Raw genomic sequence first — 27,742 nt, forward strand, 5'->3', positions numbered from 1 at the left:
CCAAAACATGCCTTACTATAGCCGGACATTTGGAAAAAAAAATTTCCAAATGTCATCTTTCCTGCATGTTTCTCATCAAAATAGTGTTTTGAAATTAAAAAAAAAATTTTTTTTTTAATTTTTCAAAAACAAACCAAATTTTTGGTCAGATGTTAGAATATTTTGATGAACGTTTTTGAAAATTAATTTTCAAAATTTTATCTTTACCGCATGCTTCTCAATAAAATATAGTGTTTTGAATTATTTTTAAATATCTTATTTTTTTCAATTTTTCAAAAACAAACCAAATTTTTTGTCAGATGTTAAAAAATTTTGATGAAATTTTTTGAAACTTTTTATTCAAAATTGTATCTTTCTTGCATGTTTCTCATCAAACTATGACGTTTTGAAATGATTTGTGGAAAAACATGTTTTTGGAATTTTTTGGCAAAACCATACATTTTGATCATATGTTAGATGAATATTTTTGAAAAAATGTTTTTCCAAATGTTATCTTTCCCGTTATCTTTCCTGCATGTTTCTCGTCAAAAATTTTAAAAAATATATATATTTTTTTAATTTTTCAAAAACAAACCAAATTTTTGGTCAGATGTTAAAAAACTTTGATGAAAATATTTGAAAATTAATTTTTTAAAATTTTATATTTTTTGCATGTTTCTCATTAAACTATGACGTCTTTTGGAATTTTTCGACAAAACCATACATTTTGATCATATGTTAGATGAATATTTTTGAAAAAATGTTTTTCCAAATGTTATCTTTCCTGCATGTTTCTCATCAAAATAGTGTTTTGAAATTTAAAAAAAAATTTTTTTTTTAATTTTTCAAAAACAAACCAAATTTTTGGTCAGATGTTAGAATATTTTGATGAACGTTTTTGAAAATTAATTTTCAAAATTTTATCTTTACCGCATGCTTCTCAATAAAATATAGTGTTTTGAATTATTTTTAAATATCTTATTTTTTTCAATTTTTCAAAAACAAACCAAATTTTTGGTCAGATGTTAAAAAATTTTGATGAAATTTTTTGAAACTTTTTATTCAAAATTGTATCTTTCTTGCATGTTTCTCATCAAACTATGACGTTTTGAAATGATTTGTGGAAAAACATGTTTTTGGAATTTTTTGGCAAAACCATACATTTTGATCATATGTTAGATGAATATTTTAGATTTTTTTTTTACAAATGTTATCTTTCCTGCATGTTTCTCATCAAAATATAGTTTTTTGAATTTTTTTTTTAAATATAATTTGTTTTAATTTTTCAAAAATAAACCAAATTTTGGGTCAGATGTTAAAATATTTTGATGAAAATTAAAAAAAATTTTTTTTGGAATTTTTCGACAAAACCATACATTTTGATCATATGTTAGATGAATATTTTTGAAAAAATGTTTTTCCAAATGTTATCTTTCCCGTTATCTTTCCTGCATGTTTCTCGTCAAAAATTTTAAAAATAAAAAAAAATGTTTTTCAAATGTTATCTCTCATGCATGTTTCTCATCAAAATATAGTGTTTTGAATTTTTTTAAAAAAAAATATATTTTTTTTAATTTTTCAAAAACAAACCAAATTTTTGGTCAAATGTAAAAAAAAATTGATGAAAATTTTTGAAAATTAATTTTCAAAATTTTATTTTTTCTGCATGTTTCTCATCGAACTATGACGTTTTGAAATTATTTGGAGAAAAAAACAATTTTGGAATTTTTCGGCAAAACCATACATTTTGATCATATGTTAGATGAATATTTTAGATTTTTTTTTTACAAATGTTATCTTTCCTGCATGTTTCTCATCAAAATATAGTTTTTTGAATTTTTTTTTTAAATATAATTTGTTTTAATTTTTCAAAAATAAACCAAATTTTGGGTCAGATGTTAAAATATTTTGATGAAAATTAAAAAAAATTTTTTTTGGAATTTTTCGACAAAACCATACATTTTGATCATATGTTAGATGAATATTTTTGAATTTTTTTTTCCAAATGTCATCTTTCCTGCATGTTTCTCATCAAAATATAGTGTTTTGATTTTTTTAAAAAAAAATATATTTTTTTTAATTTTTCAAAAACAAACCAAATTTTTGGTCAGATGTTAAAAAATTTTGATGAAAATTTTTAAAAATAAAATTGTCGAAAATGTATCTTTCGTGCATGTTTCTCATTAAAAAATAGTGTTTTAATTTTTTTTAAAAATATATATATTTTTTTAAATTTTTCTCATCAAACTATGACGTTTTGAAATTATTTGGGGAAAAAAAATTTTGCGGAATTTTTCAGCAAAACCATACATTTTGATCATATGTTAGATGAATATTTTTGAAAAAGAATTTTTCCAAATGTTATATTTCCTGCATGTTTCTCATCAAAATGTAGTGTTTTAAATTTTTTTAAAAATATATATTTGTTTAATATTTCAAAAACAAACCAAAATTTTGGTCAGATGTTAAAAACTTTTAATGACATTTTTTGAAAACAAAATTGTCAAAATTTTATCTTTTCTGCATGTTTCTCAATAACATGTATTGTTTTGGAAATAATTTCAAAACTTAAATTGTCCACCTTTTATCTTTTCTATATGTTTTTCATCAAAATCTTGAGTTTTGGAAAAAATATTGAATTTTTTTTTTTGAAACTTGACTTGAATGTCTTTTCAAAACTATGTGTTCTACATGTTTCACATAAAAATAAAGTGTTTTGAAATTTGAAAAAAATGTTTTTGGAATTTTTTGGCAAAACCATAATTTTTGGTCAAATGTCAAAATATTTAGATGAAATTTTTTTCAAAATCTTAGCTTTTCTAAATTTTTCTCGTCAAAATATATTTTTTTGAAAATTAATTTTTCTTTGGATTTTTCATGAAAATTTTTCACAATAAAATTGTCAAAATCTTTTCTGCACATTTCTCATTGAAATGTAGTGTTTTGAAAAATATATAATAAATATAAATATTATTTATATTATATTTTCTTTTCCATTACCTGATATCAAATAAAACAAAATAAAAAAACAGGAAAGTTGAGTTTTTTTCTTTTTATTAATATTTAGGTATTTTTTACAGATTGTTTATTGTGTTACACAGTGGAATTAATCACACATTTAAATTTGATTTAATTTTTTTCAACACTTTTTTTTCTCTTCTCAAAGTTGTTAATTGTTAAGTTCTTATTAAGTGCCCCTCTATCAGGGCTAATGCTAAAAGAGTTACACAAGAACTAACACACAGTTGAACTAATAGTGACCACATTGGGACATTAACAATTCACGGAGATAAGGGAAAATAATTCTTAACAAAAACAAAAATGGGGCAAAGATGTGAAACGATTAATGAATTGGTTGTTCAACAAAAACAGACTTCAACAATCACACAGCTCTGCTCCCAAAAGAAGCGCTGCTCCTTATTTCTTTATTTGGCAATTTTTCTCTAACTATTATCACTTATTTGTTAGAACATTTGCTTTCCCCCCAACATTTTAGATTTTTGAATTCCATTCCTTTGGGAACTAGAATCACTGCCATCACCATCATTACCATCAACATATTTCATCAATCTTCTCACTTTCCATGTTCCATTTTTAGATGTCCATCCTGTTTTTATTTTCATATAAAAAAACAACTAAAGATTTATCATTAGAAACATACAGATGTATCAGCATACTGAGGTTACAATACACACTGTGCTCCATAGATGCTGGACTGAGAATTCCTGCGGATCTGAGGGCAGTGGTTAGCTTTCATTAGCAAACTGCTAGCTAAAACAGATGTTCCAGTGGAACCATATCACAACATCTGTGGTATTTAGTTTTGGCAGTTTGTTGGTTTTTCTGGTTCTGGATCAGGTTAATCCATTGGTCTGGTTCTGGTGGCAGTGAGTGGGCTGGTCTAAAGTCAGTTACTGTAGCAGTGGGGATGGGTATCAATGGAATTTTATCAAAACAGATACTTTTTGGTGACACTGATACCAAACATTCACATCCTAGAATTTCTACTGCTTGGTTGGAGAACCATCGCAGTCTTCATCTCTTCATGTGAAGCAGAGAGCAGCAGGAAAACCAAGAGGAACACGTTCTACTGTGGGTTGATTCCTGCAGTTTGCTGACACACTTGTGGGGAGGGATGAACTGAGGAGCAATCTACAGCCTCACCAGTAGATGTCCCTTTTACTAACCCGGACCTCAGTAATATCACAGCCAAAAGTTTTAATAGTTGGAGCTAATTGTGCTCAGGCCACATTTAAAACATTGCATTGTTCCCACTGTTTTTGTCTATTTTGGCTGCATTTGGTGAATGTTAGCCTCATGAAAAGTTAGCAACACAGTTTTGCATAATATCAATCAAAACCTTTACAAAGAAGTTAGAAATCAGGTAATGCTAGATATATTGAGTGTAAGCAGGATTGGGTTTTTTTTTTTAGGATATTTTATGTATCATGGTTTAGGAAGTGACACCAAATAAATAGCAAATTCTTGATACCCATTCCTACTAAAGAGGTCAAATATTGGTCTGCAAGCGGATAAAGATTTGTTTTTTCTATTGGACTGTGACAATTGTCAAATTTTGGCTGCAATTGGCTGCAAACATGAACAAACAAATGAAAACACACGTGTGGTGGTTGAAAACAGATGCTAGGTGCAATGGAGTAACACATGTTCATTTAAAACTTGCGTTGCACGTTTGACTCAAGTAGGCTTATTGGGTTTGTTAGGAGGTATCTGTGCACAAGCAACGTTAAGAATTTACAAGAATCCAGACGATGAGTCCAGTGATCTTCTAGCCACATCTGACACATACCTATACACACGTGAGCTAATCCAGGATGTAGTGCTGCCATGTGCACCAACATCTGGATACGGTAGCAAAGGATGCAGACAGCCAACGACGTTGGAAGCACTATTTAAGTGTTTGACTATTGTCCTAGATAGGACGCTATAGCTAGCTACAGCTCGCAAACAACTGAGCTGTCTCTCTTTGCTTTCACTTCGGCCACATCATCATACATGTCCACATCCACACAACATTAGAAGCAGAAATTAAAAAATATATACATTATAATATCCAAACATGCAGTTTACAATTCAGGGCTGTCACTTTTCATCTAAGGTTCAAAAATCTTTCTGCCTTATATATGAGAACATTCTTTTAAATTTGACACTACGCGTATATGACTGCTTGCTAACATCATAGTAATTGTGCTACTGCTAACACACTGTGATGGCATATCAGTGGTGGTAATACTGTTAGCAAGCAACATTGATATAAATGAAATATTTCAAATCCTAAAGATTTAAAGCCCCCTAAACTCCTGATCTTACACCCTACTTTTGCACACAAACATTGGGTTTATTTTATTCTGGAGTTGCACAGACTCTAAAATAGACATGTTTTCCACTCATCCACTATTAATGCTTCTGTGCCAGCTCAAGAAAAGTGTTTTCATTAAGAGAGCTATGTAATTTAGCCACAAATAACAAATTCAAACTATACTAAAATCAAACAGCAGCTGACTTTTAAAAAACCTCAAAAAAATCTCCTAAAATCATGTGTGTCCAGAAAACTTATTTTAACTTTGAAAGGTGACAGCCCTGTTCTGAACCATCCTGAAAGACAACAGAACCCCTCCCCCTTCACAAAAGCCTCCTTAAATCCTTAAAAAAACAAGACAACAAGTTACATACAAACAGGACAAATGGAAGACATTAACCACCTATCAGCAGTGAAGAGGAAGTTTAGTCAGGAAAAACAACTCCAATTCTCGACCAACACCAGCTCCCATCCCTTTGCTGCAGCAAGTTACAGACTGAAAAACTTAATAAAATCTGGAGAAATAAAAAAAAAAAAAACAGATTTTAAAGTAGTAGACACACATCATTATAAGATTCTCTGCTATAGTATGTTTTTTGTATTTTTATATTTAGGTCATTTTTGCGTAATAAAGACAAAGGTGTTTTTTGTTAATGAATCATCATTATTAGCTTCAGTATCATCAACATTATAGTCATTAGCATCAACAACAATAGCATTATCTGGGTTATTACTCTTGGTTACTTTGAAGGAGTGTCATCTCTGCGACCACACCCTCATCTGATTTAAAGGGCTGATGGAAAAATCAGTAGAGAGAGGGGGGAAGGAAGAAAGGAAGGAACGGCCACTGTTCGCTACCCAACCCCCTTCCATCAAAGATGGAAGGAGTCAGGAGGAGGAGGTGGTGAAGGACGATGGGGATTTTGTGGTGAAAAATTAGAGAAAAAATTAATTAAAACAAATCAGTACGTTTACATGACCGTGAATTTTCATTGCGTTAGTTTGAAAAAGAATTCCAGTGTTACTGTCATCACAGCTACATCAAAAAACACTCAATATTTAATGGGAATAAAAAGGTTACTATCAAGGGTCGTTTGCCAAAAGCCCTTAGACTTCCACATGAGGTTTATCCCTTTTATTTTACAGAAGAAAAGAATCAAATAGCCAGTCCTTGAACGTCTCATGAAAACGAACTTCAATAGAGGTATTTATTAAAATACCAAAAAAGCAAACAACAAGCAAAGTTGGTGGTGTGCTACTTTTGTTCTACTTTCTCGCTTCCTTCACATTCACTACGGGAACAGCTACGTCCTTTTGTTACATTTAGAATTATTGAAACTAAAATAATATTTAAAAAATTAAAGATCACATTCAATCCAACTCAAACATGGTTTCATTGATGATGCACAACGACATCAAGACAACAGGCTACGGAGTTCTGTTCCCTCAGCATGTGTCGGTTTAATTCAACGTGACTCTACAAGTGCTAATCCTAACCCTTAAACACAACACCAAAACTACCAAGGATGGCATTTGTTAAGCAGTGAAATGACCCAGGAGGTTTTTTTTTTTCAAATTCCTCCTGTTACTGTGTGTGTCTGCCATTTTGGACTCTGATACAACAGGTCAAGAGTAAAGTTAGAATGTGAAAAAATATCCCATCAGAGTGAAGGATGAATGTGAGAAAATGTGGATTCTTTTCTTGTGCTTGTACACAGGGTCAAGGAGTTTTAATTTAGTCTTATCTCAACACTGCATGTAAACGTACCGTCTGTGTTCTACTGGGGGGTGTTGGGTTTTGTTTGTTTTATTTTGTGTTTTTTTTTTTTTTTTAACTTTGCAGGCCTTGAACTGGGTGTTTGTGGTTGACACCATGAATTTCTCCTACTGGCCAGAGAATGAAGCAGTGTGAGGTGACACACAGAGGGACCACATACACAGGTTACATGACCCTTTGTGCCGCCCTGCGAACCCTGCGACAGCGTGCGAGAGCGCGAGCGAGAGCCGTCCATGGAGTAAGAGGAGGAGAGGGAGGTGGTACGAGAGCGCGACAGGCGGGTCATGCAGGAGGAGGCCACTGTGGAGAGATGGAGAGAAAGACGCCAAGTCAGCAGACAGACATTTTTATACTGTTTAAACAATTAAAAAAAAAAAACTGAACTCCATCCTAAGGTAAGTAAACAACATCAAATTTCAGATTAAATCAACTCACCGAAAGTTTTATTTTTATTCAGTTTAGTTTATCATGTTATTTCAGCCATCTCTAACAAACACTAATAGTTATAACCTTCAAAAATAGATAAATAAACATGTGCACAGAAACCTGGACTTTAAGTCAAATGTTTCTAAGTTGAACTTTTTATTCTGTATCTTGATATTTTACCTTGAAACTGTATTGTTTATAGACATTTAAGAACAAAATAAACTAGGTATATATAAATAAATTAAGTATAAAAAATATAGAAAATTATAATAAAATATTTTATATAAAAAATGCTATTTATTTAGCATATTAATAAAAATAGTAAAAATAAATAGTACACATAATTATAAGTGGTGAATAATGTATAAAGGTACAATGATCAAATATTTAATACCTTAACTCACAGTGACCAACATGACTGAACTTACTGTAGCCCATGCCCTGAATGAAGTATTTGAACGCCTCGGTCAGTTTTGCTGGCTGCAAAAACACAGTAAGTGAACACAGTCAGTGTTTGACACAGTTCAAACTAAATACTCTGACCAAACCAGACATCTCGTTTCTTCTGAACTCCAACCCCAGACTCAAGCTGTGGTTCTTCAACCTTGTTACCTGTGTCAGTTGTGGCAGTCCACCAGCATCAGCCATCTGTGGGAGAGCGGCAAAGTCAAATTCAAGGACTTTTCAGGCAACATCTCTGTTGTTTTAAGACTTACAGCAACATAACGTGTTGTAATTGACATCCAAACCATTTTGTCAGACACTGTCAGTATTCATTGTGATACAATAACTAAAGTTGAACTTTTTAGGGAGCAATTCAAACAAAAGTAGCAAAGGTTTATTTTACCTTCAGAAATGAGGTTGTTGTTGGGTCCAATTTGCTGTTGCACTCCACCTAGTGGTGACAGAAGGATGCTAATTACCTTGGAGCAGAACAGTTAAAGTGTAAACATTAGATAAATGGATAGATGGATGGTTATTCTAAATTAAATGAGCATAGTGTATATGTAGTATATGTGTATATATATACACACATCTAAATATACATAGACATGTACAGATATACACACATACATAAGCATTGTGTAAGCATATACGTATATACACACATATACATTAACATATTAGAAATCTAATGGTATATTGAAATATAATAGTAGTGTAAATCAAGATTATGGTTATGTGTTATAAAGGTAACAGTGTAAAATTTAAGGTTAAACTGTAAACATTAACAGTAACAGGACCTGTAATAAAATGATAAAGTTTTAAAATACTTTGTAGCTGAATTATTTTGTTGTATTGTACAAGACTCTTTTTTCTTGATGAAAAATCCCACTCACAGCTGCTTCTTCATAGGGAGCTTGATCACCAACCACCAACATGACTGGACACCTGAGGGAGAGCAGCAGAATAATTCTGATATGAACAACAATGTACTTATGTAATATAAATGTGTAAAAAAAACTATGTATTTCTTTATTACTTATTGTTAACACACTAACATATACATCAGCAGGTTTGTTTTTTAACTGCACTATAAACTGCCTTTTACCTTCAAGCCTTTTTTTTACTATTTTGGCTAATATTTAGCATAATTGTAGCTATCTTTAGGAGCTTAGCATTTTCACACACCTGGGTCTATTTCAATTTAACAACTTTGAAGTATTTAGCTGATTTTTTAATATACTTTACGGACTTTATTTTATGCCAAAATGTTCAACCCTTGTTTGTTTTGGTTGAAATAAATTAAATGATTTTTTAAATGATGAATAGTCTGCACCTATGTAGTACTACTCAAAGAGTTTTTACACAACGGGTTTGGCCATCAACCCAGGGGTGGCATAAAACCTTCAGTCATTTCTAGGCTATCTCTGAGGTCATCACTGTTGGTCCTGGCTAACAATAAGAGTTTGAAAATAGAACTCAGGAAAGTAAAGGATGGTTTTCTTTCAGATTAAATCATGCCTGACTTGACTTTAAAAAAAAAACAAAAATTATTTTGTAGTTTATTTACTTGAAGGTACTGCTGCGTTCCAGGATCAAATCTCTGCGGCTGTTTGGGAATAAACACAGAGAGAATTAACCTTCAAATTTTTGTGTTGAATATTTGTGTTTTTGGAATATGTGTTAATCATAAAGACCTGTTGTAGGTTTTCCAGAAGAGATCGATGTTGACCAGATTAGACGATTTGGAGATTAGCTCTCTGTGAGACTGGACCAGGTCCGTGTTTGCCGACAGCTCCTCCTACAGGACGGTCCGGGACATGACAGAGAGCCAGAGGTTTGTCTAAATGAACGTCATTTAACAAAGGAAAAATAGCAGTGGATGAAGGAGTACCTGACTGAAGAGATGAGACAGGATCTGATCTGTTACTGATGACGTCACTGAGCTCAGCTGGAGAAAAACAACACAAAATAGATTCAATTATTAAACCAGTTTAACAAGTATTGACTAAGTCGGTGAATGTCAGCATCATCAGGAAGTCATTCTCTCCAGTAATGTCATTAAAATGATCAAATATTTGCTTTGGGACAAACAGAAAACATCTCCTGAGGTAAAGAGGAAGGACGACAAGGTAAATCCACAAATTATATTAAAAGAAATTGTAGAAAAAGAAAGAAAAAAACAAGGAAACAGACAAAAAAAAAGAAAAGAAGAAGAGAACCTTCTGAGTCGCCCAGTCAATCCATCCACGAGCGTTGGTGTCAATGTTGACCAGAACCAGACCTTCCACTGAGTCTGGGTTTGCCAGCTGGGAAGAAAATACACAATACATTCAGTATTGTGGGTTTACCTTCATTTTAAATCCTTATGTATAAACACAAATGGAGACAGTGTAAGAGAGACTCAAAAAACAGTTGTTACTGATGAGAGATGGAGAATAAGTTCAATGTAAAATCCATTTTAAAGAAAGATGATAATGAATTCAAAAACAACAGCGTGTCTAAAACATACTGTGAACTTGGAGAGAATGTAGGCTCCCGCTCCAACACCAATTCCAATTACAGTCTTGAAACTGACAGTAGAGGAAACCAGAGACACCAGAGTCAGTCAAAAATTCATCATCATTATCCAGGTCTATCAAATTTCATTGTTCTCTTTTAAGAGAACAAATAATTAGAACTGACTTGAAAAACTGAAGAACAGCCGGAATCATCTCCGCGATGGTGTCCATGGACGGGTACTGGTAACTGTAACACAGGAAGAAAAGGAGGAGCAGGTCATAAAAGAGTAGGTGTAATTTAAAGCCAAGATCTGGACAACAACACTTGGAGACCTTTTGTTTTTTTTTAAAGAAAGAGAGAATTTATCAAGTCAACATTAGTGTCAAGCATTCTCATGTCTGACCCTGTCGGGAAGGCAGCAGCTCCTTCTTCTTGTCCAGGAGCATCAACATGAATCAGTGTGAAGTGCTTGACGATCTCTTGCATCTCCTCAAATCTGAAGAGTGGAGAGAAGCAGCTCTTACCTGCGGAACAAACAAAAAAAAAACATTGTTATAACTGAAATGTTTTATGATTTAAAAACTTATGAGATGAGTGAGCAAAAACATTATACATACTGTCCAGTCCCACATCGTGGAAAGTGAGGACGGCAGGTCTACGGCTGGTCCGAGAGCCATGCAGGGTCACGTGCAGAACACCATGTGGAGTCTCCACACTGTGCTCCTGCAGGACATGGAATACATCAATTCAACACTGGCACTATAATGCAACCACTAAATTTCAGCTAAGCAAGTTTTGAAAATTGCAGCGGCCATGAACCTCATTTTAATCAATGGAGGTGAAACTATAAAAAAAGTCCTACCTGTCCTTGGTCCAGGAGAATCCGTGCTGCCAGTTCAGCATCCTGGAAACATCACGAGTCCAACAAATATTAGGCAAAATTTGAAAAACTACCTCAAAAATGGTTACAAGTTTAAATGTGAGGTGCAGTAGATGTTGTAAATGTACTCTCCACAGATTACACAAAGCAAGTGTCTTTGTAAGGTAAGGTATCTTATGAGAGGGTTAGTTCAACTTATTAGATGTAAAATTTAAGGATGTGAAGAAGAATGACATTATAAGTAGGTTAAAGCTAAGTACGTTTACTCCTGTAATTCCACTGGGGAAACAGGAAACACAAACATTTGGTCTTTCAAGCGGCAAAAAACCATCTGAATCACTACGATCGAGATGAGGAAATCTCAAGGGCCATTACAAGGATTTATCCTTGACAGAAACTACACCCAAAAGACACATGGAGGAAATGAACAGAGTAGCCATCCTGACTGATGGGTTGTTGCTGGGAAATGCTCCCTCCGTACTCCAGCATGCTGCAGTATCTGTTTTGTTTGTTAGGTACAACCTAACAATATTGTTTAGACAATATAAATTGTCTAAACAATATTTTTCCTTCCAAGGGCGCAATATTGTGGGCCCATTGAGAGATTAATTCTCTCTTTGTCCACCAAGTGTCAGCCGCGAGTCACTAACGTCTCGTTTTGTAAGGCAACATCTGCACAACAATATCAGCAGAGAAGAGTAGCTGCACACTCCAATCCCCGTCCTCCCCTCCAGCCCCCGGGCTTTGACGTCAGCCTAACAAATCTTAGCCAACACATACACACACACACACAGGAACACAAATAAACCTCAATGTGTGTGTTTGTGTGTAGTCAGGAGACGTGCTGACAGACACACACACACATGCTTGTCTTTCTGCCTTCCTGGGGTCAAAGCATTTTCACAATACACTCCTTACTCTGTCCTCACAGATAAATATGCCTCAACCTAATCCTAATCTGAGGTTTATCTCATTGGAGCTGCAACGATTAATCACTCAGTGTAAGTATATTCAATTTGAAAGGTCAAACTCAAGCACCTTTCAATGACCTCCATGCTGTTATTTTAAGCCTTTCATGCACCACATTACCATGTGATTTAAAAAAAACAACAACCATGAAATGAAAAAGTACACACTTTTAATTTGGTATAAGAAATGTCCTGTTGATTGTTATTGTAATCAATTAATCTGTTGTTTATTTGTTTATTTGATCACATGAAAAATATTAGTTAAAGTCAGCACAGGTATTTGAATTGGTATTTAACGATCATATGATTAATCGTTTCAGCTATGGACATATGAATAATAAGGTGATGATATTGATAATAACTAGATGATAATTCTGGCCTGTGTCCTGTCTTGACTCAGGAGGTGGTGTTTGTGTATGTGTGAGTGTCTGACCTTGGTGGAGTCCGCCTGACCCGTGAGTAAAGGCTTCTCCTCCGTGATGGCGATCTCCTGCATTTCTGTGGTCATGTTGTCACTTCCTGTAATGACTGAGAGAAAGCACAGAGTTAGAAAAGAAAAGCTGAGACGTACGATGGTCTGGCTACAGCAGTGTGTCCATCATACTGTCCCTGACATCGTTACACAAACAAGTGGGAACGGTGGAACAGGCACAGGCTGATTTACACACACACAGAGCTCATGTTTAAATACAGTTTGCCATTTTCCTACGGGACACCATAAAAGTTAATTAGAAATGACTGGCAGCAGAACTTGATTTTGGGACAGAGACGGGAAAAGTACGAGGACAAGGAGGTAGAGAAGGTGTGGATATATTTTTAGAAATGTCACATTTTGCAGAAATGTTAATAATTTCCAAGGGGATTAAATAAAGATTTAAACTCTTTTGCAGGAAATGTTCACATATTTAACTGTTTTTGGTTTATTTTGGTCTAGCACTTTGAGCGTAAGCCTTTTCGTTTATATTATTGCAAATTTCAGGCTAATTTCTCAACAAGCTGATTCTTTTGGCTTATTTCTGTCATATTACAATTGGAATTTTTTTCCAATTTTTTATTTTTTGTTTTTTCAAACCTATCTTTGGCCAGTAATTAGCCATTCTGCTATCAATTAATAACCATATTGGACTGGCAGTTTCTACGTCATTTTAAAATGATATAAATGGCTAAATACATGCCCTTTTCCATAAAATGTATAACTATTTAGGAATAGCCTCTAGGTGTTGTGTGTGACTTACACACAACGATCAAACTAAAGCACAGAAACATTTTATTTTCTCATCCCGTGATTCAGACTTCTTTGTTTGTTTTCTGGTTCCAGCTCTGTTGCTAATTTGCCCACCTTTACTATTTATAGACAGAAAAAAAATCAACGAGAGACGTGAGGACATGTGAGTGTGAATCACCGACACGTCTAGATATTTTCAGAATCCCGTTTGTCACAGCACAGCACTTCCACTCAGCTCCAGGGCTGAGGAGGAGAATTAAAAATAAGTGAGCAGGCACAGGTTGGTATTGTACCTGACAGCGCTGGGCTTAATCTGACATCTAAACCTGAAACATGGGATCGTCTGACGTCACCGCATGTGTGTGTGTGTGTCAGTGTGAGACAGTTCACATTTCATGCTCATATAATCTGATAACTGTATCCTAGCTATAGATTTGGTATTACATTAGAGAGAGATAGAGAGAGAGAGAAAAAGAGAGAAAAAAAAGAGAGAGAGAGAGAGAGAGAGAGAGAGACTGTGTGGATAATCTTTTCCATTTGAAACCCTAAGAGACATAAAGCTCAAGCCCAGGGCAACAATTTATTTAACAAAAGTGACACACACACAGGCGCGCACACACACACCCACACCCACATCTCTCCTGGCCCCACACACATCTAGAACATACTGTACTTTTCAGTATCTCAGCCATCTCCATCACTAAAATCAAATTGTTTGGTATTTCTGATTTTAATCTACATCCAAACAATGATTTTATCATCAGCAGATTCCCATTTCTAAGAAGGTATTTTAACAGTGAAATGTGATGATAACAAAGGTCAGTTGTCAGCAACCATTAACCATTAATATCAGTGAAAATGAAAAAAATACGTGCTGCAGCACAAAGTCAGTAAAAGGAAGAAACACGGAGGTCAAACAACTGAGGGACAGATGTTTCTATGAAGGTCACACCTTAATGCTATGTTGTCCATTCAGGTGTGGGTTTGTGTATGTATGAATTTTCCCATGAACGCATAAAATATTCACTCTGATTAAACAACGACGACTGATCTGATGTTCCTCAGGTCTTAACACTATCTTCTAATGTCATTGTCAACGTTGGTGTCAAAGACTGACAGACATTAACGCAGAATCAGTTTTGGTCTCATGCAAAGGCAGCGTTCCACCTGGACATACTTCCTTCAAATACGGGCACAGGACTCAGAATGAGCCAAGCGAACTCATTGCTTTAACACTTTCCTTTCAGTGCCGTGAGCAGCTTATTATGCAAAGACTGCAGCAAGATGTGAACTTCCTCAATTCATTTTACACTACGTTTTCACAAGGTCACTGACGTGATTGAATGCAATGGGTAACTCTTGTTGTAACTATAAACATATTCCACCCAGGCTGCTGTTGGAACTTTTCTATACAATGACCTAAATGTTTTTTTATCGGTTGAAGCTAAAATGTTTAACTTAAACGACCCTAACTCCCGTCATCAGTATTTTTTCTCTGGCTCTCCTTTTCTAAGTTGGTGTGTCGGTTCTCAGAATGACTGTAAAATGCACAGGAGGCGCTGTCTGTCAGCCGAAAGATTGGGGCTTGGCAGAGAAAGAGAAAGAGAGAGAGAGAGAGAAATCATCCTACTTCCACATTTCAGCTGTCATATAACAGTTGTTCAGTTCATCTGTCACCAGGGACAGGTGTCATGTCTTAGGTATCAGGCTGCAGACACAGTTAGTGCACATAAATGAATCCATACTTCTTCTTTTAATGATAACCATGGAGGCAGCTTAAAAAGAAAAAACAAATACAAACAAAGTGGTGTCTTGATTCCTTCAAGTGTCAGGAAAACTCACCCAGCAACGCTAACACCACAACAAGACCAAAGAAAGAGAAGGAATCTCATAGGAATCTCAAGGAATATGCAAAGATGCGATAGAGCAGAGAGAAAGAGCTTGAAACATTCTAGGTTGTGAGACCTTTAGATGTGCAGTGGTTTGACATAAAAGCCATGTACAGAAAACCAAAAAACAGTAGTCTGCATGTAAAACTTACTACCCTAGCCACTAGAGGGCTACTCTACTGGTTGTAAAAAATGTTACAAAAACGCATAGATTTTACTTTGCACTTTATTCAAAACATTAGTATATCTTTAAATTAAATGAATAAATAGGTAATTATTTGAAAAGGAATGTCAATTTGTAGCATGGAATGTTGACCTTTGCAGCCAATGCTCCAGACCAACCTCTCAACCTGTTTATAAAATTGTTGTAAACAGAACATGTACTGTATTAGACCGGAGTCTGGTTTTCCAAAGTACTACATTTAAACATTATCTCATATACCTGACAGGAAGCCTATATTCAGGCTGACAAAGACGCTTTGCACAAGATGGCGACGGCCACATGCTGGAATAAAGTGGCGTTGTCTCTCTGCAGTTTAAAAAATACAACAAATAAAATACATTTAAGATGTGTAATCCAGTGAGTTTACAGGATAACCTCCATGTAACTACTAGATGCTGGTGTGTGGAGAACAAATAACCACTTGTTATCCACATGACCAAATCATCTATTGGCATATGTAGGGACTATCACTTTCCTTGACCTGCCAATGGCAAAGGAACAGCAGTCTCTCCAAGCCACCTGTTGTACATGTTGTGTCTATTCATTTTCCTGTTTCCTGTCAAAAACATGAAACAACAACAACCCCCCGTGCTGCGACTTGTCTCTTCACCCTTTCATGCCAAGGAATGTCACAGACTAGAACACTAACAGTAACTGTTGCACCAATCAACTCCCTGGAGTCTGATTAAAAGCTTTTTCCAAAGGTACCTACCCCAAAAAGTAGAACATTTCCAGGCAACGACTTTCTTACTGCATCGCATCACCTTTGCTTTTTAAAACCTCTTAACTCTAAAACATCTAAACCATACAGCAGATTCCAGAACCATCATTATGGCATTTACACAACAATAGAGATGATGACCTCTGTCAAAAACTTGGCTTTAATTAAATCCTCAACGTACTTGTCTGAGAAATGAAAAAAAAAAAACCCAAAACAATTAAGACAAGAACCATGAGAATGATTAAAAAGCCAGAGAATGTCTATAAATGTCAAAAATACAGTTTGATCTTTTCTAGTTATAAGACTTGTTTTGAACTGGAACAGCTACACACACTACTTCATCTCATTTCATCTCCACCAATCACAGACTGCTGACAAAGCCGCCTGCCAGGACAACATTGGCCTTCAACGTCTTACCCAAGGACACTTCAGTGAACACACTACAAGAGGTGGGGATCAAAGCGCTGACCTTCTCCTCAGAAGTGGTTTTACACAGGCTTTGTTGTCAGTGTTGAAAGCAACAGCATCAAAACTACAGAGCTCACACGGCAGAGAGCACAGAAACAAAACTTGAGAGGTGGATCTGGGGGTAACTATGTAAGTCGCCCTCATAAATCCAACGGCAGAAGAGGAGAGTTTTTTTTAAATCACCTTCCATTTGCCAAAACATTTCTAAATTTGTAAGTCAAGGAGGGATTTGTGGACTTCATATTGGTGCCATCTAATTTTACCATGTGGGCTTTTGCAGACGAGAACACTCACACTGGTAGAATATTCAGATTTTGGCCTGGCAACAAAAACATAATTACAAAAACAACAACTGAGCTAATTAGGGTTTCCCAAAATAAAGCTGCAAGATGTGGGCCATATCACCACCCCAACATTATATTTTAAAATGTATTTCTCACTTATCCCATCCTACTGACATGATGGTTTTGATTTTTTTTTTTTTTTTTTTTGGTTACAATATTTCAAGGTTATTTAACTGTAACATGTAAAGCAGTGATTATTAACTGGCAGCCAACCGTTCAATCCGGCCTGCAGCTGGATTTAAAAATAAACAAATAATAATCAAATCAAATAATGTTAGACAAAAATGTGATTTTTATTTCATCTTATCTAAATGTGCGGCCCCTGAGGTGTGTCCAGAAAAATTCTGGCGCTCTGACAAGTATAGTTGTGGTGTCATTGATGTAACTGACGACACGTTAATTGTGTGTTAAAACTTTCTTCACAGAATAAACCAAAGAGAAAAGGAGACAAAAATAAAACAGCCTTGACTTTAATCCTCACCTTCTGGTATTTAATGAGGACAGAGAGTAAATGTCACAGGTTGGTGTCAAATGAGAAAACAATCGCACTTCCAAAGCTCTGTTTTGTTTTTTTTCCTCACCTCATTTCTCACAGCCTAACACCTTGTCATCCAACCCTTCTGTCTATTAACTGACTTTTCTTCTCTATTTCTGCAGGTCATCACTCCTCATTCTATCTCACCTCCACTCTTTCTCTCAATTTTCTTATCCCCCCCCACACCCCATTGTGCACCCATCATCAGGTGAAAATGAAAAATGGGTGAAAAGTTTAGCAGCTTGATGTAGCTTGAACCTCTCTCTCTCTCGCTCGCTCTCTCTCTTTCTCTCTCCGTTGCCACCAGCTGTGATGGCAGCTCTGAACAAAGACCCAAATGTCGGCCAGACACAGACACACAAACACAGGGTAAAGTAGGGCACTGAGCATTAAGGTCACCTATATATTTAGAATGTAGACTGGACGCTAAAATGCTAAAGGGTTAAACCTGTGGCATTCAGGGGGGCACGCCAGACGAGAGGCTAGTTGTGCTGAGGTTGAGGTGTACTCCTCCATGGCTAGTGAGTCAAAATGCATTAAACATGTTGGGCTGAGCTGTGTCAGCATAGTTAAAACTAAAAGAAAAAAAATATCTCACTTCCCTGTAAGCAAACATTCAACCCTACGTCTACGGCACGGGTGCTAAGTACCAAGGTACAACAACTTTCTTTTACATAAAATGTATCCTTTCATTTTGGTAGCAATGATCAGTTTTCTCAAAGCCTCACCAAAGCCAGTGGTTCCCAAAATAAGGGACCTGACCCTACTCAGAGAAAATAATTATTTTCCCTTTGTGACATCTGACTGAATTGAAATGGACCATTTTTCAATTTTAACCAAAGCTGTAAATGTATGGGGTGAGTGGGGTGTGGGCTTGACAATTGTGGTATCTTTGTTTTGGAAACATAAATATAGTACTTTGTCATTATAATACAGTTATATTATAAAATGTCTCCAAATAAGACTTTTGTAAAGTGTTAACTGTTATATCTGAGTTTTTACTCTCATGCTGAGACAGCACTAGGACCAAATGGACATTTTAAAGCTTTACTGCACTGTTATCGGAGGTAAACAGCACCACAAAGCAGCAGCGTTCCATTTACCTAGAACAGCCCTATTGTCACTACTGGGGATTTTTATGTACAATTATTTACAATTTTAATTACAATTCTTCCAACAAAGACATTACAACCATGTTTGTAGCATCACCTGCAGCACAGGGGAGGAAGAGAGTTCTACATTTGAAAATGGAAAAATAAAATTTCATATATTTCCTTATTGCTAAAAACACGGAGAAACACTTGTCTGATACACACAAGAGCAGACATAAACAAACACACAGACAACCATGCACACACACACACATTACTAAGACCCAGCTGGTGAGGACACAAACACTCCAGGGAATGAATCTGTTCTCTGCCCTGCTGTAATAAATGTCAGTCTGCAGCCTCTCACTGCTGTCACACCTAGGTACCCCCATCACTCTGTACTAGCGCACACACACACACATAAATATAGTAGCAGACAGAAAACTTTGCCCGAGTATTTATGGAGAAATCGATCAGTTGGCAAACTTCAACTTTCAGAAATTTCAGCAAACTTTTCTTCATATCCAAACTTTATCTAAGAGGTTTTTTCCACAGTTTACAGAGAACAAAAAGGGTATAATGTAACTTAGTAACTAGCTCTAGCTACTCCTTGACTAACTAATTATTACAATCATTACATGCCTACTGACTATAGCTGTTGACAACTGCTTACTTGAAACTATTTTAAAGCTAGTCTACACTATCTTTTACTTATGTGTATGCAAGTGTTTAGCTTTCTTTTGGCTAACCTTAGTCGTTTTTGCTACATATACTACATTTGTACAATTAGAAACGATTTCTCTGCACAGGGTCTTGTAGAAATGAAGGAAAAGGACTCCAGGACAAACACACTGTACCTCATGTGGCCTGTTTTCCTTTCTACAGGACTTTAGTTGCTAGGTCGGCCACAAAATCGAAAACACACCGTAAAAGGTGAAAAGGGAAGGAGAACACTGGGCTAAGAACATCAGGAGGGATCCCAGGATCCACAGCAGCCACCATGGAGACTCAGAAACTGAAGCCAAACCTTTTTTTTTCTTTCTATTTTGAAGCCAAGGTCTTTTGCTAACTCTCCCCACTTCAACTGTGCCATTCTGCTTCCCACGGTGCTGGACGGGCACACCTTCATCAACTTGGCTCTCAAATGGACAAACGTGCACACGCTCAAATAAAAGAACAGCTCAAAAAGAGCAGTTTTCTCTTCACTCTTCACTTCGTCTCCTGAAGTCCTTTGTCGTCCTTTGCTCGGCAGATTAACTCGCTTCTCCTTTTCATTTTCAGGCCGCCCATTATGTTCTGCATCATGAGCTCACCTTCACTCAGATGTTCAGACAGCCTCTTTGTCTTCTCTGAAAGGTGAACTTTGACAAGGCAAATAAGTCCACTGCAGCCTCAGGCTGAGGGTTTAATGAAAGTAGAACACTTTGTAAATTCCAATTTTCAACAATAGTTCATGAGAGAAATTAAAGAAAAGTTTTGCTTTTTTTGACTCTGGTCTATGGTTTGAAAGTCTCTATACTGTACAATAAACAAAACATTTTTTAGGGGCCACTGTAAACATTCTTTTTATAAATTTTGTGTTGGTACTCAACCTTAAAGAAATCAGCTCAAAAAGCCCAATACACGAGTTACTTACATTTAAGTAAGTTCAGTATTTGTGGCTTAAGGCTAACGACTAATTGATGGATGGAAAAACTCCACCATGGCAAGTTCTGGTAGGTGATTAAAGCATTGGTTCTTGGGCTAGAGACTGACTTTCAGCCTGAGCTTCAAGGGTGCTAGGGTCCTTTAACATAATATAAATATATATATATATATATATATATATATATATATAGTTAATGTTTACCTATGTAGTTAATGTTTAGCTAAAAAACAAACACAAATTAACCGTTATTTTGAAATCAGGTATTTTTTCTATAATTGGTCCATTAAAACATCAAAAACCTAGCCAACCAAATATTTTAGATTTTTTTAAAGCTACCCTAAAGTTTAAAAAAAAGAAAAGAGAAAAGATTTAAATTCTATTCAATATCTCAAGAGTTGAACAAGTTTACAGTATAAGAGTAAATGTATCTACGACATTCAGATTTTCCATAACACTCGTTTACAGCTAATGACAGCTGAGGGAGAGGCATGTGCTTTGAAAACTCAATATCTGTGTAATGGATCCACATGAAGAAGACCAGTAATTACCCCGCTTCATTATGTGAACTCAGAATAGACAGTGGTTCAGTTTTGTTCAGATTTTTGATTAGCTCTTACAGCAACATTTTTAAGTAAAAAAAAAATTAGAAGAGTCTAAGGCGAGGATCGACTGTTTTAATTCAGGCTCTATGCCAAGAGAAGAGCACATGATCATAGATAAGCAGATTTCAAAGAAACCCTGAAGCCCTTAAATACACACACACACACCAGCTGACCTTCAAGCTATAGGTCAAACCAAAACCAAGGCTTGACAGAGATAAATGAATCAGTGATAACGACTGATAAAGCAGTGAACAAGTTAAAAGAAACATCATTAAATCTCCACCATGAAAAACACAGCCAAGTGTGTTAAATATTTATGGTATACTGAATATTTAGAGCATACAAACTTTAATGGATCAAAAATTCAGAAAGCTTTTTGAAATCTCCTCAGAAAATAGTTTTCAACTGCACCAGAGCTGCTTTTTCCAGCTGTCCTTCCATGCTCAAGCAGAAGTGGAAAAACAAAATCACCTTTGTCGCTTGTATTAATTATTAATTACAAAGCCTCTAATTTTTTTTTCTAATTTAACATTTTACACATTTTTAAACATTGGCCAAATTGGCTGTTGCTTTGCCAACATGCAGTCTAATAAAGTGCCAGCAGAGGCAACAGCGGCAGAGAAAAACCCCAAGAACAAGCAAAAAGTAAAAATGATTTTGATTTTCTATTTAAAATCTTTAAAAATGGTCATGCAACTACCCCAGGCATTTTCATGTCTTATTTAGTATCACACTGTTCCCATGGTGATTGGGCACAGAATCCTTCACATGAGATGCTTCTCACTTCCCTCTTTGTCTTCTGTGGAATTAGCGGTTATGTTTATGAGACGAAAACCAATCACCCCACTTCATTAAAAACACAACATCAGGCACAGAACTGTACAACTGCTGCTCAGTGGATATTGGTACTGACTGTCGCGTCCATTGAGTGTATTACCATTAGCAGTGACTGAGTAGGTGAATCATTTTAGACCAGAGGAATGGATTATAGATCCGACGACGAGACTCATGCTAAATGGTTTCTAAGCATGTCAAATGGGTCTTTGAGTTTAATGTTGTCCAGTTAGCCATGATGTGTCAACAAGAAACGCTCTGACTTTTAAACCGATTCACTAATTGGGAAAATGTAGTTTCTCTAATTAGCCACCATCAATTATCCCTATCAGGACTGAAATGTTTATCAGATCAGTTAATGACTGGATCTTAGTCTTGATCAATTCTGTCTTTGATATATTTAAACTAATTTTGGAGCAAATATCAGAGTGAACACTTTGTTTACGTCCAATCCAGCATGACAAGTGTCAACCAAAACAAACTAAAAAACATTGTCTGTTCCAACCAACTGAGTGTTCCACTATAGTATGTTTATTTAGACCAGACTCTCCTGGCATTCACTCAGGTACTTGATTTTCATTGTTTACTGCCACAGGGGCCATTTCTTTAGCCAGCCTCCATCATGGCAGCCATCCACTGTTGCTAGGGGATCTGTGACACAGCTACAGGGCAGCTACAGTACTCTACACAAACACACTCAAACATGAGGTACTTGCCTTCATCGGGAGGGAAGCAAGGTTCTGTCCCAACTCTGCTCCTGGAAGGCCCCTTGGATCCACAGAACAAACATTCCTGATTATGTAACGGTGTGCTGTGGAATGCTCAAGGCACATGAACACTCACTCAGGTGCACGTTTAAAGAGATACAGCTCCGGAATTAACCCATTTTGAATACTTCATGTAAAAATGCCAGAGTCACACACACCAGCAGAAACTACGTTCAAACTGAGAGAATTGAATGGAGTTTGGAGCAGAGTATTATTCTATAAATAGGAAACTGTGGAGCGGTGTTTGGAATGGACACAGACAGGGCATTGTGCAGCCCACTCTATCTGCACCTGGCCTGCAGCCATCAGGCAAATAGAAAAAAAGAGCAATCCCTCTGTACAAAACACACACATTCACACTCTGGCCAAGATGCTCGCATATGACAAGTGCTGTAATCTCATCCACCTACAATGTGTAAACCCATGTCGGCTCAGTCCCAGATGCTGATTCTGTTACGCTCGTGTACACCTACACAGGATATTGAAGAGAAATCTTGTCTTTGCACCAACACAGACTGTGGACCATCACTGTGTTGGTAAAAAGACGGATGAGGAAACTTCACTCACACGGTCAAAATTGATTCAGACTAGACAGATCTGCATGCCTAAGTTACGCTTCATCTCAGTTACCACCTCATATATATATTCGCTTACTGAAACAAGTATAAAAATATATCTGGTGCTCATGTGACCAAAAAATCTCCACCAGTGTTGCACACTGCCAAGGAATACCATCTGAATAACTGACCTTACTCTCATGTAAGTACATTAACGTCCACGTTAGAGTGTTGTAAGAGTATTTTTATACCAATTTTTGGGCTGCCAAAATTAAATAATTCACAGTCAATGAAAAAAAAATAAAATAAAAAAACAAACAAAACTGGTGTTGCGATAGCCATACCAACCATTCCCATGCCATTTCTTAAATTTTTTAACAAGAGCTGTGCAAAGGCTAATGTCAAGGGAAATAATGCTAGTAAATGTGGTTTAACGAGGATTGAATTAGAAAAGAATGCTCAAAACCCCTGCACTCAACAAATTATTATATAATACATTATATAATAATATACTTAAGCAAAAAATAATGATGAACCAGGGCATTTCAAGAGCATCATTGTCTGTGCTTGCAATAGCCTTAATTCAGCGGTTCCTGTAGTTGGGAGATGGCAGAGCTCAACTAAAGGCCAAGCTAGAACAAAGGGCAATGCAGAAATAATCTGGAAACCACTTCCTGAATTGGATTCTCACATTTCATGAGCATTAACGTTCTCTATATGTAAAATATGACTGCACTCAAAGTCAACAAACAGTTATTCTTCACATACATACATTTTCAGTACTTCCAATAATAAAGTGTTGTTTACTCGGGTAGTAAATATGGCTGGAGAAGAATGTACACTTAAATAACAGTTTTCTACCACAGCCTAACTGTAACTGCAACACTCTCACAGTCCACTTATTAAAACACTTGACATTCAATAAGTGGCTCTGACCACTGGCAGCTACTGCTACTTTCTTGGAGATGGCATCTCAATACCAACAGTTGGCACTTGGCATGTTTGATGCCATCGATACCTCTGTAGTAAAGAAAAAATCATTTAAGTTCTAAGAAGGCAAGAGTCCACAACAGCATTCATCACCATCATATCGTGGGACCTGAAGAGACACGGTGATGTCAAGTGTGTTATTTTAACAAATCCATGTGCTGGTCCATCATTCAACTTTGTTTTCATGGCTTTCTATTTCAAAGTAATCACCTGCCTCTCATGCCCCACAGTCAGTATTGATACAACATTAAGAATATTTTGTATGTGCTTTGTTTTTAATAGGCAGCTGACCACATCTAAAGTTACCACTGTTTGATGGTTGTTGTGAAAATGTAGCAAAATAACAAGGAATCGAAGGAATCATCACATTTCCTTGTTGTTTTGATATCATTTAAGGCCCTGAATCTGAGGCATTAAAGAAGGAAGTAATTTGTTTGGAAGACAAACAAAGATATTTTAAAAATATATAAATATATCGTGTGGACAGTTAAGATAATTTGTAGAGAAGTTTTATAAAATGTTCTTGTAGTATATTACTTGCTAGAGGTTTAACCTTTTGCGGTATAACTTTTGGCTAACCTACAAAAGCCTATATTTGCTTTTTCTTTAACTATTATTTATATTTTTACTATTCCATTCCACCCTTTAATTAGGTTACAACTAATTGTGCAAAATGAATATGTATATGACAACTTGCAGCTAATCCAGCTAATTATCATGTGGGCTTTTAGCTCCCGTACTTCATAACTTATAACATAGCACAGCATTATCTTACGTGGCAGTACGTAACATAAAAGAGACGTGGTTGCTCTTTGGGAATGCAGTGAAGTAGAAAAGCCTCAGAAATTAGAATGTGAGTCATGTACATTTTTAATTATTGAGGAGCAAAAAAAGTATTTTTTGGTGAAACATGCTAATGTATATTATTTACTGTGTTAAATGATGTACACATACACAAAGTACAAGCTTGACCGATCAAACAGGTCAACCATATCATTTTCCCACTGATGGAACAGCAAACACTGCGGGAGTAAATGTTAATATTGGTAGAGCCCACAGCCAACCAACCTGTATACCCAAGTAGGTATGTAATACATGGTAGTACAGCCAGCTCCAACATCAACAGCTAACAAAGTACATTTATGCAACGACAAAAAGAGAGAAAATGTGTGACTGCTAGAGTTCACACTGGTCATTCAGCCAGTGGATGATAGAGCCAGACTGGCCAAACTGGACACAACCATCCAGTAATGGTTTAGTCACTCAATAATGAGGCCGTCCTGGTCAATAGTAATGACAGAAACAAACACAGTGTTGCAGAGACAATCAAATATGTCTGCTGGGTTTCTAAACTATGTCAACCTGTCCACTTTTTTTAGTTCATTCAGTTACAGAATGAACTAAAATCTAGGATAAGAATAGTGAACATTGAGTGAATTGAAAAGTATTTTCTGTGGATTTGTGAGTGGTCCCTCACCGCTTAATGATGTCAACAAGTTTATTTCCTTATCTATGAGAAGGACCTGAGAAATGAACATTGTGAATATGACACATCAGAGCCAAGGACGAGTGTTACAGTCGAAGAGTTTATTTTTGGCCCACAGAGACCAGCACGACACGACTCCAGATAAACTCCACAAATCACCACTGCTGTGACACATCAACAGTCAGAGTAGCACCGTCTTCAGAACCTTCAGTCCCCAACCTCACATACAAAGATTTACACTGCAAATGGATTGGCCAGCTCAACAGCAAAATCATTGCATGTTAACAGGTTAACTCTCAACCTGAATGGTTGAGATAGTGATCATACATTTCAATATGTACAATATTTATATGTGCAAGACGTCTAACAACAGCTGTCTCTAATGCATTAATTGCTTTCTTTTTCATTTTTATTCTACTATTTAATTTTTACTTTATCATTTGTCATATACACTCACGAGTAATGTCAATTATATAATTTTGTCACATTACATGTGACTGACTTATCAAATAGGACCTAGATCGCTAACTGATAATAATAATTATTAAAATTTCAACAATTGACATGTTGCTGGTTAAATATCAAATCTTGAGTTGTTTGAGTTGCAAACAGACAATTATAAAAATTTCAACAAGATGATATGAGATGGATGAAAAAATAAGTAAATATGCAAAGAAAGAATTCAATAAGGTGTCCTTAGTTCTAGCAGGACTTACAGAAGCTATGTGCTATCCAAGTCATTAGTTATTCCATGAGGGAATATCTCATTTTTGAGGTACATTACTGCTATAGACACGGAGGGGTTCTGCCCTGCCCCCTCCCTTCTTTCCTTTCTGTTCTTCTTCTCATGTTTTTGTCCAAGGTTGTGCTGGGGCAATGCGCGCACACACACATGCAAGAGACACACCCCCATTTGACATTGACAAACTGTGTGTACCCTCCACTGGCATGCCATGAAGAGCCACAACAACCTTCTCCACTCTTAGCCATGTGACTAAATTACTTCGCTCAAAAGGGACACACAAAAAACATACATGTCGAGGGTGGAAAAGAAATGAAAAAACAGGCTTGACCATGAAATTGATGCAGCAGCTCTGACTTTAACAGGGTAAAGGCAGTTGTGTGTTTGAGGGATGGAGAGATAAAGTGGGGGGATGGAAGAGGGTTTATAAATGATTCAAGTTCATGCCAATACTGGCCTACATTCTGTGTGTTTGTGTGTGTGCAGGAGATTTGAGTCGTGGCATTGAGCTGTCACAGCCATAGTGGAGGGGGTGATGGTGATGATGATGATAGTGGTGGTGTTAGAGAGAAGGAACAAAGAGCTGCAGGCTGTGGCACATGTGCACATCAATAACACACACGCACACACGAGCAGCCCATCAGTAGAAAGTTAAATAACAAGCTCATGCATGTTTGTTTATTTTATAAATGTTGGCATTTTTGTATGTTTATGTGGAGATAAATTAACTACGTGTTCAACTGGATTTTTAAATGAATTTTCTAAAAAAAAAAAAAAAAAAAAAAAGGAGAAGAAGAAAGAAAATGAAAATGGAGGTGCAAAGTGTTTCTGAATTTAAGCAGAAAAACACAGAGGTGGAGGTAAAAGTGGAAGGTCAATGATTACTATAAAGATGCATGGCCCAAATTTCACCGTTTTTGCACAAAAGTTCCTCCATTTTGGGAAAAAAGGAAAAGGTTGCACAATAAGGCAGATACACAAAGGCAAATTGATCATATTTTTGGGGGTTGAAAAAGCACAAACTCACCTTTTTTCTGCAGTTGTTGAGCTAAAAATGTCACCCCAAAAACTTGTCCCCTTCAAAAATGATGTATTTATTTATTTCTGGGTTTATCTACAAGGAGTCTATTGTTCCACTCGAGTAATTTCTTCCCTTTTTTTCTTTTCCAAAAGGTCCACTGCAGTCTTTTCCACTATCGTCTTATTTTCACTTTTTCCCTTCTCGTCCGCTATTTTTCGCGCAGCCTCTCTGTTTTCCCTCCCCCTGAGTTGTGTTTTTAATTCTCTCCCTTCTCCAGCAGGAGCAAATTTCAGCTCTGTGACG

At 36.0% G+C, this 27,742-nt stretch overlaps 1 protein-coding gene across 1 annotated transcript; it reads right to left on the bottom strand.

Moving 5' to 3' along the window:
- Positions 1-4,677: 4,677 nt before the first annotated feature.
- Positions 4,678-27,742, bottom strand: ndrg2 (NDRG family member 2). The gene is made up of 17 exons (XM_008320058.3): positions 27,446-27,742; positions 12,730-12,824; positions 11,311-11,352; positions 11,066-11,171; positions 10,852-10,972; positions 10,632-10,694; positions 10,459-10,519; positions 10,169-10,255; positions 9,841-9,897; positions 9,644-9,747; positions 9,517-9,555; positions 8,843-8,894; positions 8,350-8,397; positions 8,115-8,150; positions 7,931-7,982; positions 7,237-7,376; positions 4,678-4,710 (listed from the first exon to the last, which is right to left on the bottom strand). Exons 2-17 carry the CDS (start codon positions 12,802-12,804, stop codon positions 4,678-4,680), a joined length of 1,116 nt encoding a protein of 371 aa, XP_008318280.2. The 5' UTR covers positions 12,805-12,824; positions 27,446-27,742.

This window comes from Cynoglossus semilaevis, chromosome 1 (assembly GCF_000523025.1).
Source record: "Cynoglossus semilaevis isolate Cse_v1.0 chromosome 1, Cse_v1.0, whole genome shotgun sequence".
NCBI lineage: Eukaryota > Metazoa > Chordata > Actinopteri > Pleuronectiformes > Cynoglossidae > Cynoglossus > Cynoglossus semilaevis.

Excerpts from the sequence above, each read along its gene's own strand:
- ndrg2 (XM_008320058.3), bottom strand. The coding sequence starts at position 12,804 with ATGACCACAGAAATGCAGGAGATCGCCATCACGGAGGAGAAGCCTTTA. Across the intron at positions 9,748-9,840 it reads TGTCTCATCTCTTCAGTCAG|GAGGAGCTGTCGGCAAACAC; the intron begins GTACTCCTTCAT and ends ACCGTCCTGTAG. Across the intron at positions 4,711-7,236 it reads CAAAGGGTCATGTAACCTGT|ATACCTCCTAACAAACCCAA; the intron begins GTATGTGGTCCC and ends GCTTGTGCACAG.